The 21067-nt window shown below is 43.7% G+C and overlaps 1 protein-coding gene across 1 annotated transcript in view; it reads left to right on the top strand.

Moving 5' to 3' along the window:
- Positions 1 to 55: 55 nt before the first annotated feature.
- The window catches only part of KALRN (kalirin RhoGEF kinase), a 464489-nt gene continuing 443477 nt past the window's right edge, over positions 56 to 21067 (top strand). Inside the window, exon 1 of the mRNA XM_026054352.1 lies at positions 56 to 362. Coding sequence (XP_025910137.1) covers positions 290 to 362 — 73 coding nt within the window. The 5' untranslated portion in view covers positions 56 to 289. The remainder of the gene's footprint in view (positions 363 to 21067) is intronic.

Genomic DNA, 21067 nt, shown 5'->3' on the forward strand with positions numbered 1-21067 from the left:
AGGCGCGGAGCCGCCGGTGCCCGCGGGGCTCGGCAGCCGCCCGGCTCGGGGGCAGCCGCAGCGCAGCCCTGGGCAGCCGCCCCTCACGCTCCGCCGAAGGGATGAGCCGGGCGGCGCTCGGCTGCGCTCGCCGCTAAAAGCGCCTCCATCCCTCCCTCCCTCCTGCGCTCCCTCCCTCTTTTCTCCTCTCTCTCTCTCTTGCGCTCGCTCTCTCTCTCTCTCCCGGCTCTCCTCCCTAACTCACTGGATATTAGCAGCCGCCGGCCTCGTCGCCGCCTCTCCCTCAGCCATGAATGCCGCCGAAGGGGCAGCGGAGGACGGCGCTGTCCCCGACTCCGAGGTGGACGCCTTCTTCCGCACAGGTAGGGCGGGCAGCGGCGGAGACGCGGCCCCGCGGGCGCGGAGGGACCCGTCGCGGGATGCGCAGCTCGCRCTGGCCCCGCGGGAGGGAGCGGGCGGCGGTGCCGGGTGTCCCTGTCGGCCTCGCTTTGTCTGCGCGCCCGTCCCCCCGCGGCGCGGCTCCCGGGGGTATGCGCGGCCGCGGGGCTGCCCTCCGCGGGCGGCGCAGCCACGGGGCGCTCGCCGAAGGGACACGGCAGGGCTGGCACCGCCGCTGCCGGCACCGCTGGCTCGGGGGGCCACTGCAGCCGCCCCCTCGTCCTGCGCCGGGAGGCACAAAAGCCTCGCGGAGATGCGCGCGGAGAGAGAGGGCGGCAGCGGCGGGCGGGCCCGGCCGCGCCCCCGCCCCGGGCACCGGCGCTTTACGGGGCAGTGGAGACGGCCCCATTGGGACACGGCGCCGGGCGGCTTCTCGGACACCCCCGCCTCGGGCCGAGAGCGTTTCGKGGCTGCCGCCTCCGCGGATGCTCAAGCGGAGCACGAGCGCGGCCAGGCTGCGGCGGCGCGCGGAGCGGGGCCTCCCTCGCCGAGGCGGTGACTGGTTAAATGCGCTGGGCAGCGGGTGCGYGCCAGGGCTGCGCTCCCCGTGCCCAAGGTGTCGCGTGTCTGGTGCCCCTCTGAAAGCCAGCGGGGTGCAGGACCGATGTCCGAGTGAAAGTACCTGTGGTATTTTTCTCSTTTTGTAGCTAGATTGTTAAAGCCTTGCAGGCTTCGTGCTAGATTTTTAATTAAAAAAAAAAGAAAAAGTAAAGGATTAACTCCTTGTTTTGTAAGGGGATTGACCCTTTTAGTATAGGACCAGCGCTTACCGCCCCAGCTATTCGCCAAGACTCTGCTTTTCAGCTCTTTTTCTCTTCCTATCTGATAATTAGCTGTGCAGGGCACTTTGAGCTCCAGTTGCAAACAACGATTATGTAATCACTGAAACTTTGAAGAAGTTCATTCCTGCAGGCCTGCAACGGCTCTGTGACTCCCTGCCATGGTGGACACCGTTCAGKGACAACCCTAGGATCTGGGGGATAACTGCAGTAGGGTCTGGCAGAGTGTACTTTGTGATCCCCAATCCCTTAAACCTTAGGATGTTTGCATGTTAATTGCCTACCTGGTGGCAAGCAAATTTTCATGAGTCTCAGCAGTGTTGATGTTTGTGAGTTCGTAAAAAGAAATAAAGCCACTATTTTTATTTTGAAAAGGTAGTTCTGCCTTTTTTGATTTTGCCCTCCTTGCCCTCTTTCCAGTGGCATGAGACATAAGAGGTTGAATTTGGAGGTAGTCAAGTTTGCCTTATAAGAACTAAGTATTCTTGAATAAGGAAAAAGCACAAAGACTCCTATGCGCAGACACGCCTTCCATTCTACCTTCACCAGAAATGTTACCTGCAGAATTGTAAATATGCTTGTTGCCTTAATGCATTTATCCTGGAGCTTCTAGAATCTTTCTTAATATTCTTCCTTCTCAAGGTAACAAAGTCATGGAAAGAGAGGCCTGGAAGGGTTGTCTCGGTGACATCCTTGCACTGAGGCAGAAATAACTATGTTAAGTCTAGACCTCATGGTTTTCTAATCTATTTTAAAAAGCTTYATTAAAGAAGACTGCAGAATGCTTGTTGCTGCACCATTGCATATCTTCCTGTTCACAAGTGCTAACACATAATATCTGTTAGCAATTCATCTTTGTCATGATTTTTATTTACAGGCAAATATCACTGAGAAAAATGGGGGAAAAGGGAGCAATAATGGACATGACTCCTGCGAAACTGCAGTGTATTTCAAGGTGGTGTGTGGTGCTTGTGTCCAATGTTGGATTTGGGGACTTGCACGCTGCTGTTGTGGCTACCTGAAGTTGCTATTGGTTTTAATGGACCGAACACCTCATGTGATGCCTAAAGAGAAACTGCAGCTGGGATATTCAGGAAGCGCAACAGGCTCTTCCAGCCCTCTCTTTCTCAGGAGTGAATGGCGAACTTGCCTGAGAAAGACTAGGTGTAGCCTTGTGGTTCTTTAAGAGCTGCAGAGACCCAGGTAAACTTTTTGGCATTTGGATATTCACTTCTTATTTCTTCTGGGCTGACTTGCACCCTGGCTTGGTAAAATATCACTGTTGTTGCTCATGTGCTTTTGTAAATTTCCAGCCCAGCAAACAAAAGAGTCTCTAAGGCTTGAAGGTTGTTAGCTGCTTCTGCAAGGCAGATGTACACTAACCTATAAAAACTCAAACTTGTAGCTGGTACTTGGAAAAGCATATACTTAGGTCTTGTTATTCCCAGTGAAAGGGGAAAAAAAATGGAGTCTAAACAAGTCACCTCTCACTCAGAGGCTTTTAGCAAGCAGCTGGGCTTTGTATGGAGCTTCCAGGATCGATGGGCTGCTCTTTGGGAGCAGCTACAGAGAATGAGGCTGGCAATGATGCTRTGACTCCCCTGTTACCACCGAACATGCAGCTGTAGGACCATGCGATCACTAATGGCAATTATGAGAGTAGATCTGAGCTGCATGTGGAAAGCCAAACCGACTGAATTAACACAAGGTGATGGAGGAGGCCCTGTTCTTGAGCTTGCGCTGATGAAAACTAGGAATAACTTTTAAGAAGTGGATGGATTTATACATGTGGCTGATACTGGAATTCAGTTAAGTGTCCCTGGAGAAATGTAGCATTGGGACTACTCTAATTTTCACTGCCAGATATATATGGAGAGTAATTCCATCTCCTTCCAGAGAATCATAGTTGTGTAATTGGGATCAAAATTAACAGATAGAGGGACTTCAAGGGCAGAAATGACTATTGCAGCCTCCTGCTCTGATTTCTGGGATAAYATAGGCTGCTGATCTGAGGCAGTATTTTCTTTATCACTTTCTCTATCAGTAATTAACTCTGTCACTTCTACTTGAGCTTGTGTTTGAGTAAGAAGCTCAATGCTACCAACATATATCTTGTAAAGTTTCTTGTGTCTATTTTAGTGATCCCATAAAGCATTCTTGAGAGGAATTCTCATTAAGTCTTGGTGCAAATTTAATATAGACTGATGTTGTGTGGAGCTGAATCTGAATACCTATTTCAAGCCAGATTAATGTAAATGAAGTTGCTTTGTGAAGCCTACAAATGGCAACAATCCCTTAGATACACACACACACACACACACAGAGGGAAAGCTTTGTCTTTGTGTCTCAGCTGTGTGAGCTTCTATAGCTTGTTTTAGAAGCAGAGGTAAAACATAAGAAAATCTTATGCCAAAATTTAAAATATTTATAGTGATCACTGAAAAAACAATATGTTAAAATATTGATTACTGCAGAGGACAATCATTGATATTTCTTATTCAGTTGCAGGTATGATTTTCTTATCTAAATTATATTTCTGCCACTGAAGTGTAACATTGATTAGATCTGATACAAAGATGCAGAATTKATCACTGATACTTCCTGTGGGTGAGATCAAAATTGATATTGTTCAGTTGCCTTTGACTGCAATGAATTATTCTTTTTGCTTTCCACCAGTAGATTAGACTTCGGCACTGTTCATTTGTGCCCAAGTGATGGGCAGCTCTGCTACTAAATAACTCGGAAATGATTGGCAGTAGACGGGCTGTTTGATCAATAGGTGTGCTTGAAATTATGTCTGCAGAGAAGTGCTCTTTGAGGTTGATGGAACCTAGTGTCTCCTAGTAGAACAGATAAAATTGATTCAATTTAGATGTCAGTGGTGGTGAGATGTTCACATGACTTCCATACCTCGAGACCTTATAATTTATAAGGTCCAGTCTGGTAATGCTCACTGAAAAAGGAGGCTCAGTAGGAAAGACAGGTTGTGTACCATTTGGAAAGCTCCTGTGGCCTTCAAGGTGATGCTGTTAATTAAAAAGCTTACTGCCTCTGGAGACTTTGACCCCTGCGCCTGTCAGGGATATGAGTTTTGCTCCTTCCATTCCTTATTGTCCAACGGAGGTGAGTTTGTTTTTGTTTTTTTTTTTTCTTTTTCTTTCTCTTACATGATTGATGTGTGGGGGAAGGGAACGATTATCTCATTATACGTGAGGATGGAGATCCTCCTAAACCTCTGTTGCCAAGTACTGGGAGCAAATCATATGAGGAAGGCCCTAGGGGGTCTTCTGTGACCTTGTCCTGTCCCCTCAAAGGAGCTCTACTGCTTTAGGGTCTCAGTGACCCTGGAGCTCATGCCCAGGTGAACTGAGAAGTCGCGGTGGGAATGGAGGCAGCTTCCCCCTCCAGCCCTGTAGGGCTGTTCAGAAATGGGTGAGGACTGGATGTGTCCAAAGCATCTTGCCCATCCTCTTTTTTTTTTTTTTTTTATCCCCCTGCCCTTCCTACTTCAGAAGTAAGTACACGCTAGGACAAGGGGAGTGACATCTGGTAGTTATTTGTAATGTTTCCTCTGGATGACATTGCATTGTGCATAGGACAGTAAGAAGACATTTATTGTCTGTGATATTAATTCAATTAATGCTGAACTGAATTACTAGCAGAGGGAGAGACCTTTAACACTCAGCTTCTATTCACATTTAATATTTAATGAAGTTAACAATCCTTTTATTTCCAAAATGGGGTGAAAAGGAGAACTGGGCATTAGCAAAGTTCAGAGGTGATGTGTTAAGCAGTTGTTGAAGCTCCTGGCAGTATCCTCTTGCTTTCACTGGGTTCTGCAGTGAAGCTCAGAAAGAAAAGTGTTGTCCCAAAATTCTTCCCAAAATCAGAGACCATTTTGTGTTGGGGCCGAGAGAGCTGCCTGTCTCGGCTCTGCACCTGAGAGAGATGATGGCCTGCATGAAGATGAGAGAGCATCCAAGTTGGCTTGGCAGATAYAATTATTATTCCTTTTCTGTGCTGCATCAAGTGCCCTAATAAACTGCTGGGAAACATGAGGTTTTAGAACAGCTAAACCAACTGTGGTTTTTCCCCCCTCAAACATACACCATCAAAGTTAAGAGCCTGTGGGGGAGTTCTCTGGCCAGACAGGTGTTCTGGGCCCCTTGAAGATTTGGGATGAAGTATTTTGTTGTTTCAGCTGCTGTGACCTTGTGGTTCTTAGGAAGTTTGATTATGGATGTAGAGCGGCTTTACTGCTCCACAGTGACATGTACCAAACAGTACCCAGCGGTATTTATAAGTCCTTCATAGATATATCAAAGAAAATACTTATGAAGTATTAGGCCTTATAAACCCATAGCGCTCTGCATTTTATGACTGGAACTTAAAATAAGTCATGAAACAACTTAGAAGTATTTGTGCTTTTGTTTGATTTGGATCGGTGTCCTGCTTTTAATATTTTTCTGGATAAACAACTCGTGTTTAACAGGCTTGTATGGCACACATGCCCTGTGTTTAACTAAGGGGACTTTGCTGCTGGGGGAATTCTGGCGAGAAGAGCAGAGAATATTGCAATATACACTTTGGGAGGGGTAAAACCCTTAGTATGAGAAAAGGCTCTGAGTGAAGTCAAATTTGATTGTTTGAATCAAGTCTAGAATGGGGCTGGGGGGCTGTAAAAGAAGTGTCATGGTGCTCTTGACATTTTTTTCTACACATTTATAGGACTGATTGTGTTACTGGCAAACAAATCCCGAATAACCAGCTTCAGAGGAATTGTCAATTTTCACTAACATAGCTAGAAAGAGAACTTGGCCCAGCCACTGCAAGAGCAATCATAAATCTAGGTCTACTTCTGTAACCTGGGCAATATGCAGCAGGTTGAAATAGGGTTTAGTGTGTTTCGTGTTGAGGGGAGTAATGTCTGTAAAGTATTTYAGTTTTCTTCTCACATTTCAGTTTTCATAGAGAATAAGCCCAGTATTTGAACATAAGATAAACAAGACATTGCTGAAGTATTGACAGAATAATATTACTGTCCATATTTTTTTAATTTATCTTATTTTCAGCAAGTCAGTAACTATTTTAAGTGTGTATGCTCAATGCTGCAGTGTGAAATACTCTGCAAAAACCAGTGGAAGTTTAAATGCTATCTGTTTCCTAATTGAGGACTAGAGCAATAACTCTGTTTCTAATTTTAAGTGCTCATTTTTGCTTAGAATAAACTGTATCTTATTGCAATTCTTCCTAATCTGTGTGTGTGGCTTTAAAGTCTAGGAGTTTCTTCTACTTCTTCAATATAATGACAGGGGACATACAGGTACATAGCCCTAATTTGTTGCACTCCCACTTCAAGGCAACAAATTACCTTTAATACTAAAAGTGAAATTCCATTTTTTTGTCGCTTTAATCATCTGAAACGCTATTTCAGTTTTACTGATGGAACAAAACTGCCATAATTGGGCAGACTGTAGTTTTTAGTGTAAGGTTACATCATGTAGAGAATAATAAGAGGAAATGATCTTCAATTGAACGTCTCTATGACTGGCAGACCAGCTGCTCTGGTCGTTGCTGTTGCTGAAGTGGCCTTGAGATAAAGAGGGGAGTGAGTGTTTGTGAAAGAAATTAAATTAACCTTCTCACATAGCTGGTAATACTCATGTAGGCCATGTCAGTTGAGGGTTTGTTCTTTTTAAAAACTTTTTTTATATGTCTAACTTTTTTGTATGTGTTTAACAAGCTGTGCATATAGTACATGTGTCTTAGCTTCTAAAAATAACTAAAAGGGAACAATTAACTGGAACTTGGTCTCTTTGGAGGTGGCAGGCCTTTCTGGTAAACGTGGGTGCTTGGTAAAAGGGCAGAGGCAGCAGGTTGGACGTGTTCTGGGGCAACCTGAGTGTCAAGTGACAGTCCTAGTTGACCCAGGTTGGTTTATTACCCTCACTAAAGTACATGTGTCAAAAAGAGCCTTTTGAAGATTCCTTGGTGATGCTGGAGCTGCTGGCACGGTTCCCCACTCCTGGAGCGTACCCTGGCACTCCTGCTGCTTTAATCACAACTGGCAGCCCCTATTCAGAGCCCCTCAGCAGTGGGGAACAATAGTGTCTGCCTCGTGCTTGTCGGCGGGGACAAAGGGGCCGCTGCCCGGGCGCGCTGGGCAGCGCGCAGCCCCTTTGTGCCGCAGCGCGGGCCCGGCAGATGGCTAATTGGACATGATAAACCACGGGGGCCACGGCAAGAGAGGAGAGCTGCAGGGATTATCGGCTCGTAGCCGCCATGTTAAACAGTATGTGTTTTAAAGATGCTGTTTCTCAATGTTCTTGCCAGACCCTATCCTTCAAGAAAGGAGGAGGATACCCCAACTCAATTGCACTCCTGTTGGTATGACACACGCTTCGTTACCTGGGAGCAAATTATATTGCTGTGTGGGAAGGTAGGAAAACGCAGGGCCCTCAGAGGCACTGGCATGGCACTTAGTAAAATTAGCAGTGCTTATTTTTCACCAGTCTTGTAAGTCAACATCAAACTGTTGTACTGAATATTATCCAAGCTGAAAACAAAGAGTTCTGTGGTGATGCCTTCTGGAAGGAGCAGAACGACAAACTCTGCCATAGTTTGTCTTGATAAGAATGGGTGAGATAAAACATAGAGAAATAAGTTCTGCTAGAATTAATAAATATATGCTATGGAGCCAGGAGCAGAGACTTTTATTCAGATAAACTTTTGCTTATTTACTAAGTTTAGTAAATTTAGTAAAATAAAATATTCATCACCAGTATTGACACGTGATTACCTGCCTTAAAATTGTCTGGTAGCAGTAGACAAAAATTATCCTTTCTGGATGCATTTTGTAATCCTTCTTGTCCAACTCTTGTTTGAATGCAAGATAAAACCTACTGAAACTTTGTGTGCAATTCTACAATTTTCCTTCATCTCCYCTGTCTCCATAAAGATGCTTGAAGAAGTAAGGCCGCAAACAGGACTTGTGCACTGATGGCTGCTGTGGTAGTCTACACAGCTGTTCTGGGGAGCTGCACTTAATTCTGTTTTGTAAAATGATATCGGGTGTCTAGGATTGCTTTYTTAGTGTTTCTCGTAACAATAATGTTATGGCATATAACATATAAGATTAAATTGTAGTGAAAATAAATCTACAAGAGGTTAAAAATAATAGCTAACAAGAAATATGCAGGACTCTGTGGAAGTAGATTTATTTTCTGTGGAAGTGTCTGGACTGTGTTCCTCTCCCACTGTTTACTACTGTCTTTTTCCCACAGGACAAATTTAGTGGAAAATCCAGATGAAATCTTTCAACTCTGCTTATGGTTTCAGCTGGCCTTTCAGGTTTTGTGTCTGTCTGAATAGTCTTTGAAGCAATAGGTGCAAGAGAAACGGGTAGAGATAATTTGAGAGATTGCAATCGTATACTTAAAAAATACTCTAGCAAGGGTATTTATTCTCTTATAATATTATGTTATGATGGCTGTTTGGTAGAATTTTAATATTTGTATTATTTCTATCATTGATTAGTTCCTTCTGAATTAGATAGTCGTCAGCATTAGACAAAGAGATGGTCCTTGTCATGAAGTGTTGATAAAAGAAGCCACRTGGATTGTGAATTCCTCTAATCTAGGGTTTTTGCTTTTAAATGTATCTGGAGAGCAAGTCAGTGGCCTTAGGAGGTCTAATGCTGGGTGTGGATCAGAGGGAATGGTTGGGAACATTGCAGTAAGTTACAAGTAGAAAAAGGAGGAAAGAGTGATAAGAATTGTAGGGAAATTGAAAATGTGGCAGAATGCAGCAAAGTCACCTAGCAGAGCACTTGAGTGGCAGGCGCTTTGCTGGCAAAGCAGTTCTTGCCTGCAYGCATGCCGCCTCCGCGGAGAGGAAACGGATGATGTCAGTGGCGGAAAGGTCAGGAGCCAAAGGAAACTGCAAGAATGGGACAATAGGAGGTTGGTTAAATTATAACTTTTGGGATGGAAAGCAAAACATAGACTTTCTGGCATATTAGAGGAAAACAGTGGAAGGGTTTGGATACCTAGTTAAAGGAGAAGATGAGTGCAGCTTTATACATGTGCTATACTCAGAATGAGGAGGTCATAGGATGTGCTGCCAAGTGTTACAGGAAAAACAGCAAGTTTTTCTTTTCAAGATACTCCTCAACATTAAGACAAGTATTATTGCACTGGGATCTTTTAATGGTGACTCTTTCAGATACCAGCTTTGCTTTGATGCAGTATAAATGAGACATTTCCTTATGAAGTGAAGACACACAGCGAGAATTGTTGAATGTTCCATTTCATGGCTAACGCAGCTTGTTTAGACAAACGTGTCATGAAGAACCAGACTCCACAGGACAGACTGCCACTGTACTCATAGCAATTTAAACTGCCTGCTTCCACAAAGAGAAGCAGAGCACAAAGTTTGGATAGTGATGCTAATAGAAGCAGTCTGAGGCATTCAGTTAAATTCTTCTTGATGGAGCAAGTGAGGCCTAACTGGTAAATAGTAATGATCTTTTGAGCTTCGCAGGCTGAGATCTATGGCATGTGGTTATCTGCTTAACAGCTTGCTCCAATGCAACTCAGTTCCTTCAAAAGTTATTTGGGGTGCTAAATAGGTCATCTGTTTATTACAGATTTCTGTTAGTCCTTCTACTTCTTCCAATTATTTATCAATTTGCTAATAAAAAGATCTTGAATATTCCTTTGGGTCCAGGAGAAGTTTGCTAAAACTAACTTGGCTTAAAACAACTCTGATGCTAAAGTCTGAGAAAGGGAAAACCTTGCTCACTAGATGAGTTCAGATATTTAAAACTGTTCACTATAGTAAGAGTTGGTTTAAAAAAAAAATGCTTGGCATGTAAACCTTTACTAGGGAAAAAGATAAAGCAGCTGCTTGTCTGCAATGTTGAAGTGTGCAGTAAGGTGTAACAAGCAGCTCAGACTCAGTTACTGTGATTAGAATTGATTTCAGTGCTTGATCCAGCTTTTCCCAGGTGCAAACATATGGCCAAGCAGACTTATGATGTAGGTCATGTGCAGTAGTTTAAAGCTAAAGGATAAGAGGTAGTCAAATTATAGGTTTCTACAGTTTCCACCTCAAAAATCAAGCAGTGCTCAAGATGTGCTGAGTAGGCAATAATTGCTTTGTCTGGCTCAGTAGTCCACAGCTGTCCTTGGAGTGGAGTTGCAAGGAAGAGGACAGTAATTAACAATAGTCTGTAGATTAAGTGGCTTTCTTGAGGTTGTGTGAACTYCAAGGATGTTGTAAAAACAGTACTCATGCTCTTGGTCATGGAAAGTGTCCTTGCAAACCTCTTCATGATTTTAACTTMTGTTGCTGAAGAACACGAGCCAGGAAAAGCATAGCAATCCCCTCTTAACAGTAGGCGCCTCAAAAGTCATGGTTAAAGTGACAGGTGAAATCAGAGATGTGCTAACACTCAGCTGCTCTTAAACCTCTTGATATAGGTGCCTATATATGGATGCAGATGACCTACTTCAGACAGGCAGGTTGTACGCTTTGGCCTTAGTCCTGGAAATGGGATTAGCACAACTTTCTTGTGTCCGCACTAACCAGTCAAATGGTCTTAAGGCTTTTATTATACTGACCCTATTTTTAAATATACATAGGTCAGACCACATCTGGTATACAAAATGGCCTGCTGCCAGGGACAGCAGAGGAACTGCAGTAATTTAYACAGGCTGAAATTCTGGCTTATGTTCAGCTGACAAACTTGTGTGGGGATGGGGCCAAAGAGGACTGGTAGTGGAATAAGGATCTTTCTAATTTAATGTGTTAAGACATCTGGGTGCTTTTGCTCATCACCACAGTATCCAAACACTCACGAAATGAGGCGCTTGGGCTCTGTCCGCTCAGCTCACTGCTAGGTGCAGTCCCTTGTGCCACCTTTGTAAGGAGCGTGCTGCTGTGCAAGTTATTTCTATTAAATGCTAAATGTAAGAGAGATTTAATGACATGCTATTTAAAAAGTTCCACCTACCTAACAGTGCTTTACTTTCCAGCCCAGGTTTTGTAATATATTCCATATTTCACAGAGATCTCTTCATGAAGAGAATGCTGTCAGAAACCATTTACAGCTCTGATCCTGCCTCTTTTTCTGTCTTTTACGAGTGCCAAATTCCYTTTTGCAGCAGATCCAACTGCTTTGCTGTGAGATTTTGATGTGGATATCTCCTGTGAGTGCATTAGTTACCCAGAGGAGTTGGAAGGTACCTTCTGACTGGTTCCATACTCCATAGTTTAACAGAGCTATAAACATAGTATATGACTTCCTTTTCATAGTTCATTTTTTTTCCCCTCACACTTTTTCCTTTTGATATATTTCTAGCAAGAAATGTAAGATCTGGGTGTCCCTATTCCAAATGGAGCCATTCAKTTAGTGTGACGTTGTCCAGGGTAAAATAAACACCTTTGCCCTTCTGCCGCATACTCAGTACTTCCGTTTATCACCTTTATTTTCCAGCAATATTCCTTGTGCAGCGTGTCAGTGAGGTAATTAAATAGGGTTGTGTTTAGGCACTACACCAAGTAGTAATTACCACGCTGATAGGAAGATGCAATGTGACTTTATTTCTTCTGTGAATATGGAAGGAAAAAAGTGCAGAAAAAGAAGTGCTCTGGGAAGGGAGCTGGAGCACAGGCAGAGCTGAGAGCTGTGGAGGCCTTGGGAACTGCTGCCCAACACAACTCTGCTCTGGCTCCCAAGCCATGGGGCTTCCCCTGGCTGTCTTTCTTGGGGTCAAACCTCAGGACTTTATCCTGCTTGCTTTGTCCTCTGCAAATGATGCTGAATTAAAAAGGGAACTCATCTGAGTTCTCATGAATGCCCAGGCCTGTGTCTACCTGGTGCCTTTCTGTCTTCTGACTGTCCCAAATCCAACTGGGTCTTGGTCCTGTTGAACAAGTGTGTTATGGAGGAGGTGCTCACTCCTTGTCCCTCTCTTCCAACTTCCGGGATGCACAGATTGGCTTTTCTGCACATAACATGAGTTTCAGATGAGACAAACTTTATAGAGGTTAAATGGAAACTCCTGAAATGAATAGGATAGCGCAGAGGGCAGACTTGGTGTGCCTAGCTRGCGGGCATGCGAAGTGCACACCGAACAAAGCAGGACTAAGCTCCTTTTTATCTAACATGCAGCTATGATAACAGCTGCAGCTAAAGACTTCTAAAGGTATCTCTTCCCCTGGCTCCCTTTGACTCTTGCAGTCTATGTATATATTTTCCCTGAGATGAGGATTGTTTCAGGAACTGAATTAAAGCCTCCCTAGGCATTACTTTTCCTTTTGGTGTGTGGGCCTCCCCGCCCCCCTCCYCCCCACCTCGGTGAACAGTGGCTCAGACAGCAGCCTGGAGCAGTTGCCTTTCAGGGGAAGCCAATTGTAGAAATCTATTTTTAAAAGGTTATTTTCATGAATTGGATTTTATGACCTGATTTGAACTGTCTTGGGTACATATGTTTTGCAGTGCTGTGGCCCAAGACCACAGAGTGTCACTTTTCACCATTTTCCTGTGCAATTTTTGCTGTTTTCTGAGCATGTGCAGTTTTAAGGCTGTCTTTACCTGGCTCAGTATGAAGAACATACCAACCAGTTATCTGATGGTAACAAATTATTCTCTCCTTCCTCAATTTTGCTTGTGTGTATTAACAGTGTGGAGTTGCAGATTTGTTTCTGAAGAAATTGAAAATATGTTTGTCATATTCATATTCCGGCTTCTTGGCTGCTTTCTTGTCCTTCAAGAGGCAGTACCTTACTTGATAAAATTAGATATATATATTATATTTAATTGTTGTTTACCTGAAATAAGTGATTTAAAATGGCCAAAGAGTTTATGAAGTTTAAGTAAGTTTGATCCCAAACTTTGCTTGGAGTTACAGATATTGATACTGCTTAAGACCCTAAGGCACTAGAGTTACAAACACTTATAGCTACATTAAATAAAGTTTGAGCAGTGTTGATGGGCTTTTGCAGCATCAGCACCCTATATGTACTGTGTATCTATGCAGTATCCTATGGAGTTGAGTGTTTTCTTGTACAGTCTTAACAGCTGTGGATCAGGAGCTTTGCAGTGAGATGCTATTTGATCGGGCTTTTGCTTCCATATATGAAGCATGTGGTACGCAGGAGTGGGTATAAACAGTGTTTTCAGCTGCTCTAAAYGATCTGTCTCAGTATTTCTACTGTGCACTTCCACACAAATTTCTATTGTGCTGGAGTAGCTTGAGCAAAAGTTATTCTTGTTATTCTTGAGGGATAGGAGTTATTCTTGAACAAAWACTAATGGAAAACTTATGGATTGCTTTGGATTGGGTATGTATCATCAAGAAATTTCTGCTTAGGTGGTGAGCTTTTGTGCGTAGGTGAATATGTTAGTTTGGAAGTTTTAAGGCTTGTTATGAAAGTGGGTCTATACTGTAAGACCCACTGAGACCATGAAGACAGGATCTTTAGATGGGAAGTTTTGAGAGATGCATGGGTGCTGATGGTTCTCCAGCTGATAACTATCCATTTGAGACACTAAGAGGCGCTTTGTTAATGAAAATATTCCTTTTCAAGCTTAAACTGAGATTCACAGTTCTGAAGCTGTTGGTATAGCTGAAGAACCGCGCCACCGCCCCCCCCCCCCCACTCCCCCAGGCAGTTTTGGGGAAGGAAAGCTGTATTCCTGATGTCCTGATCACAATCTTATTTTGAACTGCTATGTCCTCTTCTTGCTTCTTGGTATTGCTGTTATAAAGTGGTGTGTTTAACACTGGGGCGTGTGTGAACAGGTAAGTATTGAATTTGACTATATGGGCTGTTGTATTGTGGTATTGAATAATAATTCTTATCTGTGGCTATTTTACTGGCGTGTGTAGGTGAAGATACCGTWCTTAGCACTTGCTCTGTCTTGCATCATCTCCTTAGCTTTAGGGACACAGTTTTTTACCAGCTGTGTATCAGACMAACTCCATGTCAAGGCACCATATCCTTCCTAGCCACTGTCAAAGCTGCTCAAGAGCAGAAGGACTTCCACTGGATCAGCTCCTGGCATGTCAATCTGAAGGGAACTTCCTTGTATCATGAGCTTTTCCTGTCCATGTGGGTCTAGCTTATCACAGCTATTTGTTTAAGGTGGCAAAGTGTTCTGGGATCCTGCAGCGTGAAGGGCCATTAAATATAAGATGATGTTATTGTAATTAAAGAAGTTTATAAGCTGTTAAATGGCACATGTTTGCCAGGCAGAGCTTTCCTATTTCCTCAGCTTGATTAAGGGCTTGCACTGTGTACAAAGAAAAGCTTCCACTTCCAAGGAAAAGACTATGGGTGCTGTCTTTGGTGTCTTAAATCAACAGATTTTTGGTCTGGAGCTGACTCTCAGCTCCAAGCCTTCCCAATATCTCAACTCTCATCTGTTATTTAATCTGTGGTTCTTGTTCAGGGCAAAAAAAGCTTTTCTGTCATGATCTCTTARACCTCATAGAAGATATGCAGAAACTGAAGTAAAGCTTGGCCTACTTTCTGTGCTGAACAACTCTGCTTAAGAGTTTAGTCTGATGGTGTCTACTCATGTAGGTGCAGCCAGCAACTTTAGTTCAAGAATTATCSGAAGTCTAGAGCTGTATTTACAAGCAGTAATTTTGTTGCAATGGCAATGCCTCAGCAGCAAGAGTGTGTTGCAGAAACCTGTTCCATGAATTTCTGCTCTGACCTCGTGGGTGGCATTACCCAATTAACTGTGCTGTGTGCCTCAGTTTCCCCTCTCTGATAAGCAGGCAAATGGCTGTGCGTGAAAAGCACTGTATAATGACAAGACTTAAAGCAGTGTGTATAGTGATTATTAACTTGGAACGCTTAAGTGTGAAGAACTGAGGCAGAAAAGGACTTGCTAAAGCTATTGATGTGGTTGGGCAGGAGTCTTCATTAGCCCTCCGGAGCTGCTGGCGGCCAGGCCAGCCTGGGAATCACTCTCTCCTTATGGCTTCGGAAGAACAGCAGCTCTGTGAAGCGCTGAGCACTCCGGTGTGGAGATTTGATTTAGAGTCATTCCTTCTGGTGTTCATGCTGAGTGAACTGGAAAAGGAATAAACAAAATGGTATTTATCTAGGAGAGAGGTTTTGAAGTACTCTGTTTCTAACAAGAACACGTTAACAGTATAAAATATGGGGCAATGTTGTCCTAATTAGTTTTGTGTCAAAAATAACAGCCTATTGAGTTCAACAGGAGCAGATTCGGGCCAACAGAGCGTCTTTGAGAAACTCACAGGACTTTTTGCTCTGTGGTTTTGAATGAGCTGAAGCTTCATGGTCACAGAACCTCCTCTGAGCAGAGCTTTACTCACTTGAAAAACTCTTTTACTTTAAAAGCCAGCTTCTCAGTGTAATTTGAATCCATCTTATTTTAGGATATAGATTTAGCATCCAGTTGATTGATTATTTTTTCCCAGTTGATTGATTATTTTTTCCCCTCCAAAGTTCTTGGACAGCAAGTCCGTTAGGAAATCTCAGTGTTGCCAAACCAATCTAAGACTTTTGGAACTCCAATTACCTGCTAAACTCTTGAAAAAGTAATTTAGTAATGAAAGCAGCAAATACTTTCTGCAGTGCTTGACGATTGCTTACAGAGATAAAATGGTTTTGGCTGGATGTCAGATAAATACTTTTATGCTGAAGCATATGTGCCACCAGTTTTCTTCTCTCTTTGAATGAATCTGAACGGTCTAATCCTTCAAAACATCCTCAAACAAATTTGGGGTTACTACATCCTGTGTTCTTAATTTAAGACACTCCTTTAGTGTTGTACACCAAAGGAGTTCCTTTCATTTTYGGATCTGGGTGTATTTTTATCATGTCAAATGTGTTCAGTCTGACCAAACTTCTGTGCAAAAAGAAAATATGATTATCCCTTTTTACAACAGTTTTAGCCAGCAGGAGGACATGATCTGGATCACACAACGGGCTGGAACATGATATGGCATGAAGGTGTGTTTTTAAGCAGGAAACTGGGAGCCAAGATTATTGGAGTCTCTTGCTACCTTTGATGCCAATTCGGTTGTATCTCTGGATTTAGTGGGATTACTGCTYGTCTTGGGTGAGCAGGAAGAGGCTCCTAGGCTGTTTTTCTCCTGCTATGAGCACTGCACATGATATTTGCATAAGCCATTTGCATAAGGCAGGAATGATYTTACATTCAGTTTTCATTTGACAGATCTGTGTCCCCAGGCTGTGCCATGTCCCTCCTCTGCTGGGAGGCTAGTGTCCCTCGGCACTGTGCCTGTGGCTTGGGGGGTCAGAACGGCTGGGGGGTTTCTCTAGCGTGGCCAGCTGATGCATGCTGTGTTTTATCTTGTCTGGGCGGTTTCTGCTATTCTTTGTGGAGGGAACCATGCTTACCTACAGAGGAAGGGCCTGGCAAATAGCCATAAAGGTTGCAGGTTTATTGTGTATTTGAATTTTTGTGTATTTTTCAGCCTTGTTGGGCCAACAAATCCCAACCTTGTTACCTGTTTCTGATTTTGCATCATTTCTGCTTGGTGTTGGCAGACCCCAGGTGGGAGCAGCACAGAGGGGTGGCCAGCAGTCTCTGCTGTCTGTCTCTCAGGTAGCCAGTGCTTCTTAGCTGTCTTTACCTGTGGCCTGAAAGTCAGGTTGGCAATTTCCATAAACAGCAGCATGGAGGAGAGGAATAGCTCTCTGCCCTAAACCTGCAGACAGATCAAGTTCTGCTTTTCCCCCAGGAAGATGTGAGCACAGCTGTATTATACTAGAGCCTGAAGAAGGCGGTAACAGGTGAGGATTAGACCCTGTATACAGTGTGTGTGTGTGTGTGTGTGTGTGTGTGTGTGTGTGTGTGTGTAGGTTTTGTGTTGTTTCCAGGTAGCATTTGCTGCTTGGGACAGAGACCTCCTAGCACTTCCAGTGTGTGTCTGTTTTTAAAGTTGCCTGTCTGGTTTTGGGTTGAAATGAATGTGCTCAACTCAGGTTTAGGGGGTGATCGAAGCTATTCTATGTACTGAGATGCCCATCTGTGTGAACAGCTAGATGGTTTTTAACAGGACTTTCAGAGCTATGCTTAGATGAGCAGTTTGGTTTAAAGATGAGGACCACTACAACCAACATATATACACATATAGATGTTTTTTTGATTTGCACGAGTGGAATCTGTAGTGGAGTGAGGTTTCCTTTGAGTCATGCCTTAATGCTTTATGGTACCTGTTGCATTCAGTGTCACAGATGAACTCTCATGTCATTTTTCCCCTGAACAGTCTCTACAGCTCTGGCCAGCTGTGCTGTTTGGACTGCAGCTGAGGTGGGTTCAGAGGCTGCTGCTACTCTCTGGGTGAGCACCATCTTTGCTGCTTCGGGGCCTGCAAGTGTAGCTGCACGTGCAGCCCTTTCCTAACCTAAAAAAGTCAATATGATCTGGGTTAAAGACAGACCTCCCTGCCTTTAAATAGTAAGTCAACCTGGATCGTTTTGACACAACCGGGTTAGGGAGCGACCGTGCAGACATAGCGACAGATTGGAATGGGGTGGTAGCCCAGCTCTCCTGCAGCCTCCTGCGCATCTGACCATGAGGTTTGCAACATTAACCGCCCCACCTTGCTTTTGTCTTATATGAGAGTCTTGTTTTGTGGGAAATAACGAATTCTTCTAAAGACTGAAAATGCAGTTGATGATTTCTGGGCTTCATATCTGATTATGAGAGTCCAAAACCTGAAGCTATTTATGGGCCATCAGGAAGCCAAATGTTCTGGGTAACAGCAGTGGCTTTGAGGTRTTTACGCATATGACTGACCCTTACACTCCCCATAGTGTGAGTGATGCCCCATGCATTTTCCTCACCTTATGTATGTGCTGACAGGGGAAGATATAATGAGGCTCTTTGSAAAAACAGAGCAAAAGCATTCAAAAATTTAGTTCACAAATTCCCCATTATCCTGCTTCAGGAAAGTTCATAAATGTGTTTGACATTGGTCTTAACAGTGAATTCATTGATTTCTTTTGCTGTGCTGATGATCATTTACTCCAGTTTAATATCAATGTGTATGGAGCAGAATTGGGCTGACTGCAAGGATAGATATGTTTTCTTTCCTCTCTGGGACCCACACACACTGGTTAAGCGGACTGCAAGCGCAAGCTCAGCTGTGTATATAACAAGACAGGGTGCTGTTACCTGCTAGCAGAGACTTCCAAAGGCTCTCAGTGATAGGAGAGCATCTTCTCACCCGGTCTCCGCTCCCAAGGAGGTTCTACCTCTTTGTTTCTACATTAGCACCTACCCTGGGTGCTGTGATACAGCTCCTAACCAGGTCATCTGTTCTGACCGCTGTGCTGCCTATTTGTAGTCACCGCTGAAGCTGCAGGAAGAGGACCATGCTGATGCATAGGCTCAGTCTGCAGAGCTGATGCAGATAAGTGTGATGAGCCGTGCTGAGGGTAAGGGTATTGTGCACTGAAAGAAATGTTCACAGAGCAATTGGGGGTATCCCTGGAAAGTTGATTCTAACAGACCTATCTAGTGCCTGCTGCAGGTGTGTTCATGGATGCATGTGACAGCTTCACGCTGCCTGGCCCCGACGTTGATGACAACTGAAGAGAGATGGCTTTCCCTTTGCAGCGCTTATTTCCAAATGCGGTCACAAGGTGGTCTTGTGCTTTTCTGGCTCTGGTTGATTGAGGTAAAGGCTCGACCYCTCTCTTCTTTCAGCTCACTTGACATATACTTGTATGAGCAGACCTAGATGCTGCAGGATATTTTTCTGGGTCACCAAATGCATTATGTACTTGTCCTTCACTGCAGAAATACCATGTCTTTCATCTAAGCCCATCAGTTTGGTTTGGTTGTATTTTAATTTTGTTGTAGTCATTTAAACTCAGTGAYTTTGTCAATAAGCATTATATTCATAGGGAGAGAAATGAATTGATTGGTAGTTGAAGCACTGTCCCTCATGTGCACATGCTTGCACAGGCCTGCATCATGAGGTCTGACCCTGCTGTCGTAATTTCTTGTATTTTAAGGCCCAGTCAAGGTGTTCCTGCTTACTGTGTACATACGTGCAGGGAGACAAAGCTACACGCAGCCTAAAGGCTGACATGAGTATTTTGGAAATCTCTGTGCATAAATGGTTTATCTGCATTTCTGATCAAGAGCTTGATTTTAACACAAAAACACAAAGAAACTGCATCCCAGACACTTTTCCCTAAAATTTAGTTGCATTTTCTGTGAATACTTGGCATTTGCAGCACATCAGTCTCCTTCAGAGTAYGTACATGAATCGGACTCTGTGAGCTCATGACTTGAGCTGGAACTAGCCACCTTCAACCTTAAACACTCATTTTTTGCAACAATTCTCTTATTTGTAGAATCTCAGTTCAATTTCATGGTACCCAGGCTGCTTCGCTTACCAATTGTCATGCTTTTTCCATGCTGTCTCTGCATCCCAATTGTGCRGTTGTCTCCACGTCATCTCCTCATGAAAAATTTGGTAGTAATAGCAATAAAAAAATTCATGTTTAGTGAAAATTCATGTTTAGTTTAGTTAGAAACCTCCTCAGCTTATTGCTGAAGAAAGAGAAACAGATAATTTGATGTATTTGGATAAAAATGCTAACAATTGAAATTTTTATTTGAAAACTTTTTAGGAACTTAGAAATTGGCTGCTTGTGAGTAGTTTGYGTTTTCCAACAAAAGCATATAGATTTTTTTGAGGAAGTGTGACACTTCCCTTTGTTCTGCTGAGTCAACGTTGTGCTTCTCTGTAAGAAGAAATTTTTGCTGAAAGCTGTTATCGTTTTTCAGGCCCTACAACTACTTTGTCAAGCATCTCCTAAAATGCATTCTTCCTACATCGCCAGTATATTACCAAGACTTCTTATTCCTGTTCATTAGGAGACTGATGCATATTAAAAACCGAAGAAGCCAGCCTGCAACCTGTGCAGGCCAAAGCTAATGGAACTGTCGGACACCTTCGTGCTCTGGTGATTGATATGTGCCCTGATGGAGTCGCCTCTTCCCTCTCTCGTCTACATGCTAATACCTTTGCTTGTTGCATAGTGATGTAGTGTGTTATTTTCAGTTATGCACGCTGGCAGGCAGGGGTTATAGCTGTGTTTCTCTGAAGCTGAAAGGAGTGCTGGCCAGTGAAACCAGCTGGAAGGCGCAAATTGTGTTTTGAGTGGTGAATCTTGGCTCCAGTGCCTGCCCAGCCTTTGAACCTGCAAGTTTTACCAGGGTGGAGGAGGCCACGAGTTCTGGATGTAACTTGGAGGCTGCTTGCACGAGTCTCTTGTGGTGACTTGTGGGGAAGTCACCATGCAGAGAGCAGACCTGGGACCACATTATGTTCTTGTCTGCTCCCAAGCTCGCCCGTRAACACAGGTGTGAACATAACTGGGGAGTTACTGTGGATTTCCTCAAAGATACACTTGGCTCTTACACCTCATGCCCAGCCATCCAGAGGTTAGCTGAACCTTCATAAACAAGATGGTGACCACTTTGTATGACATAAATGTTGTAATACAGTGTAGAGCAGCCCAAAGCTTTCCTTTGGAGAAGAGATTCTCCAGATCGCTATTTATTAATCGCATTGTGRTGCAAGGGCAGATAGTCCACATGAACCACCAAGCCCCCTGTTTGTCCTACCCTACTTCATGGTAGCTCASTTATTAAATTTGCAAGTCCTTGGTTATGTCATTAGTCATAAATGTTAGTTATATCATGAATAATAAGTGAGTAAAGATTTGGCAAAATGGGAACAAGGAGGCTTCAGAAATATGTGCYATAAGAACACAGGATAGCTTCAAGAACTGAGGAAAGATCTTAAGATATT

Source organism: Nothoprocta perdicaria, unplaced genomic scaffold (genome assembly GCF_003342845.1).
Source record: "Nothoprocta perdicaria isolate Ctin4 unplaced genomic scaffold, notPer1 scaffold_0, whole genome shotgun sequence".
Lineage (NCBI taxonomy): Eukaryota > Metazoa > Chordata > Aves > Tinamiformes > Tinamidae > Nothoprocta > Nothoprocta perdicaria.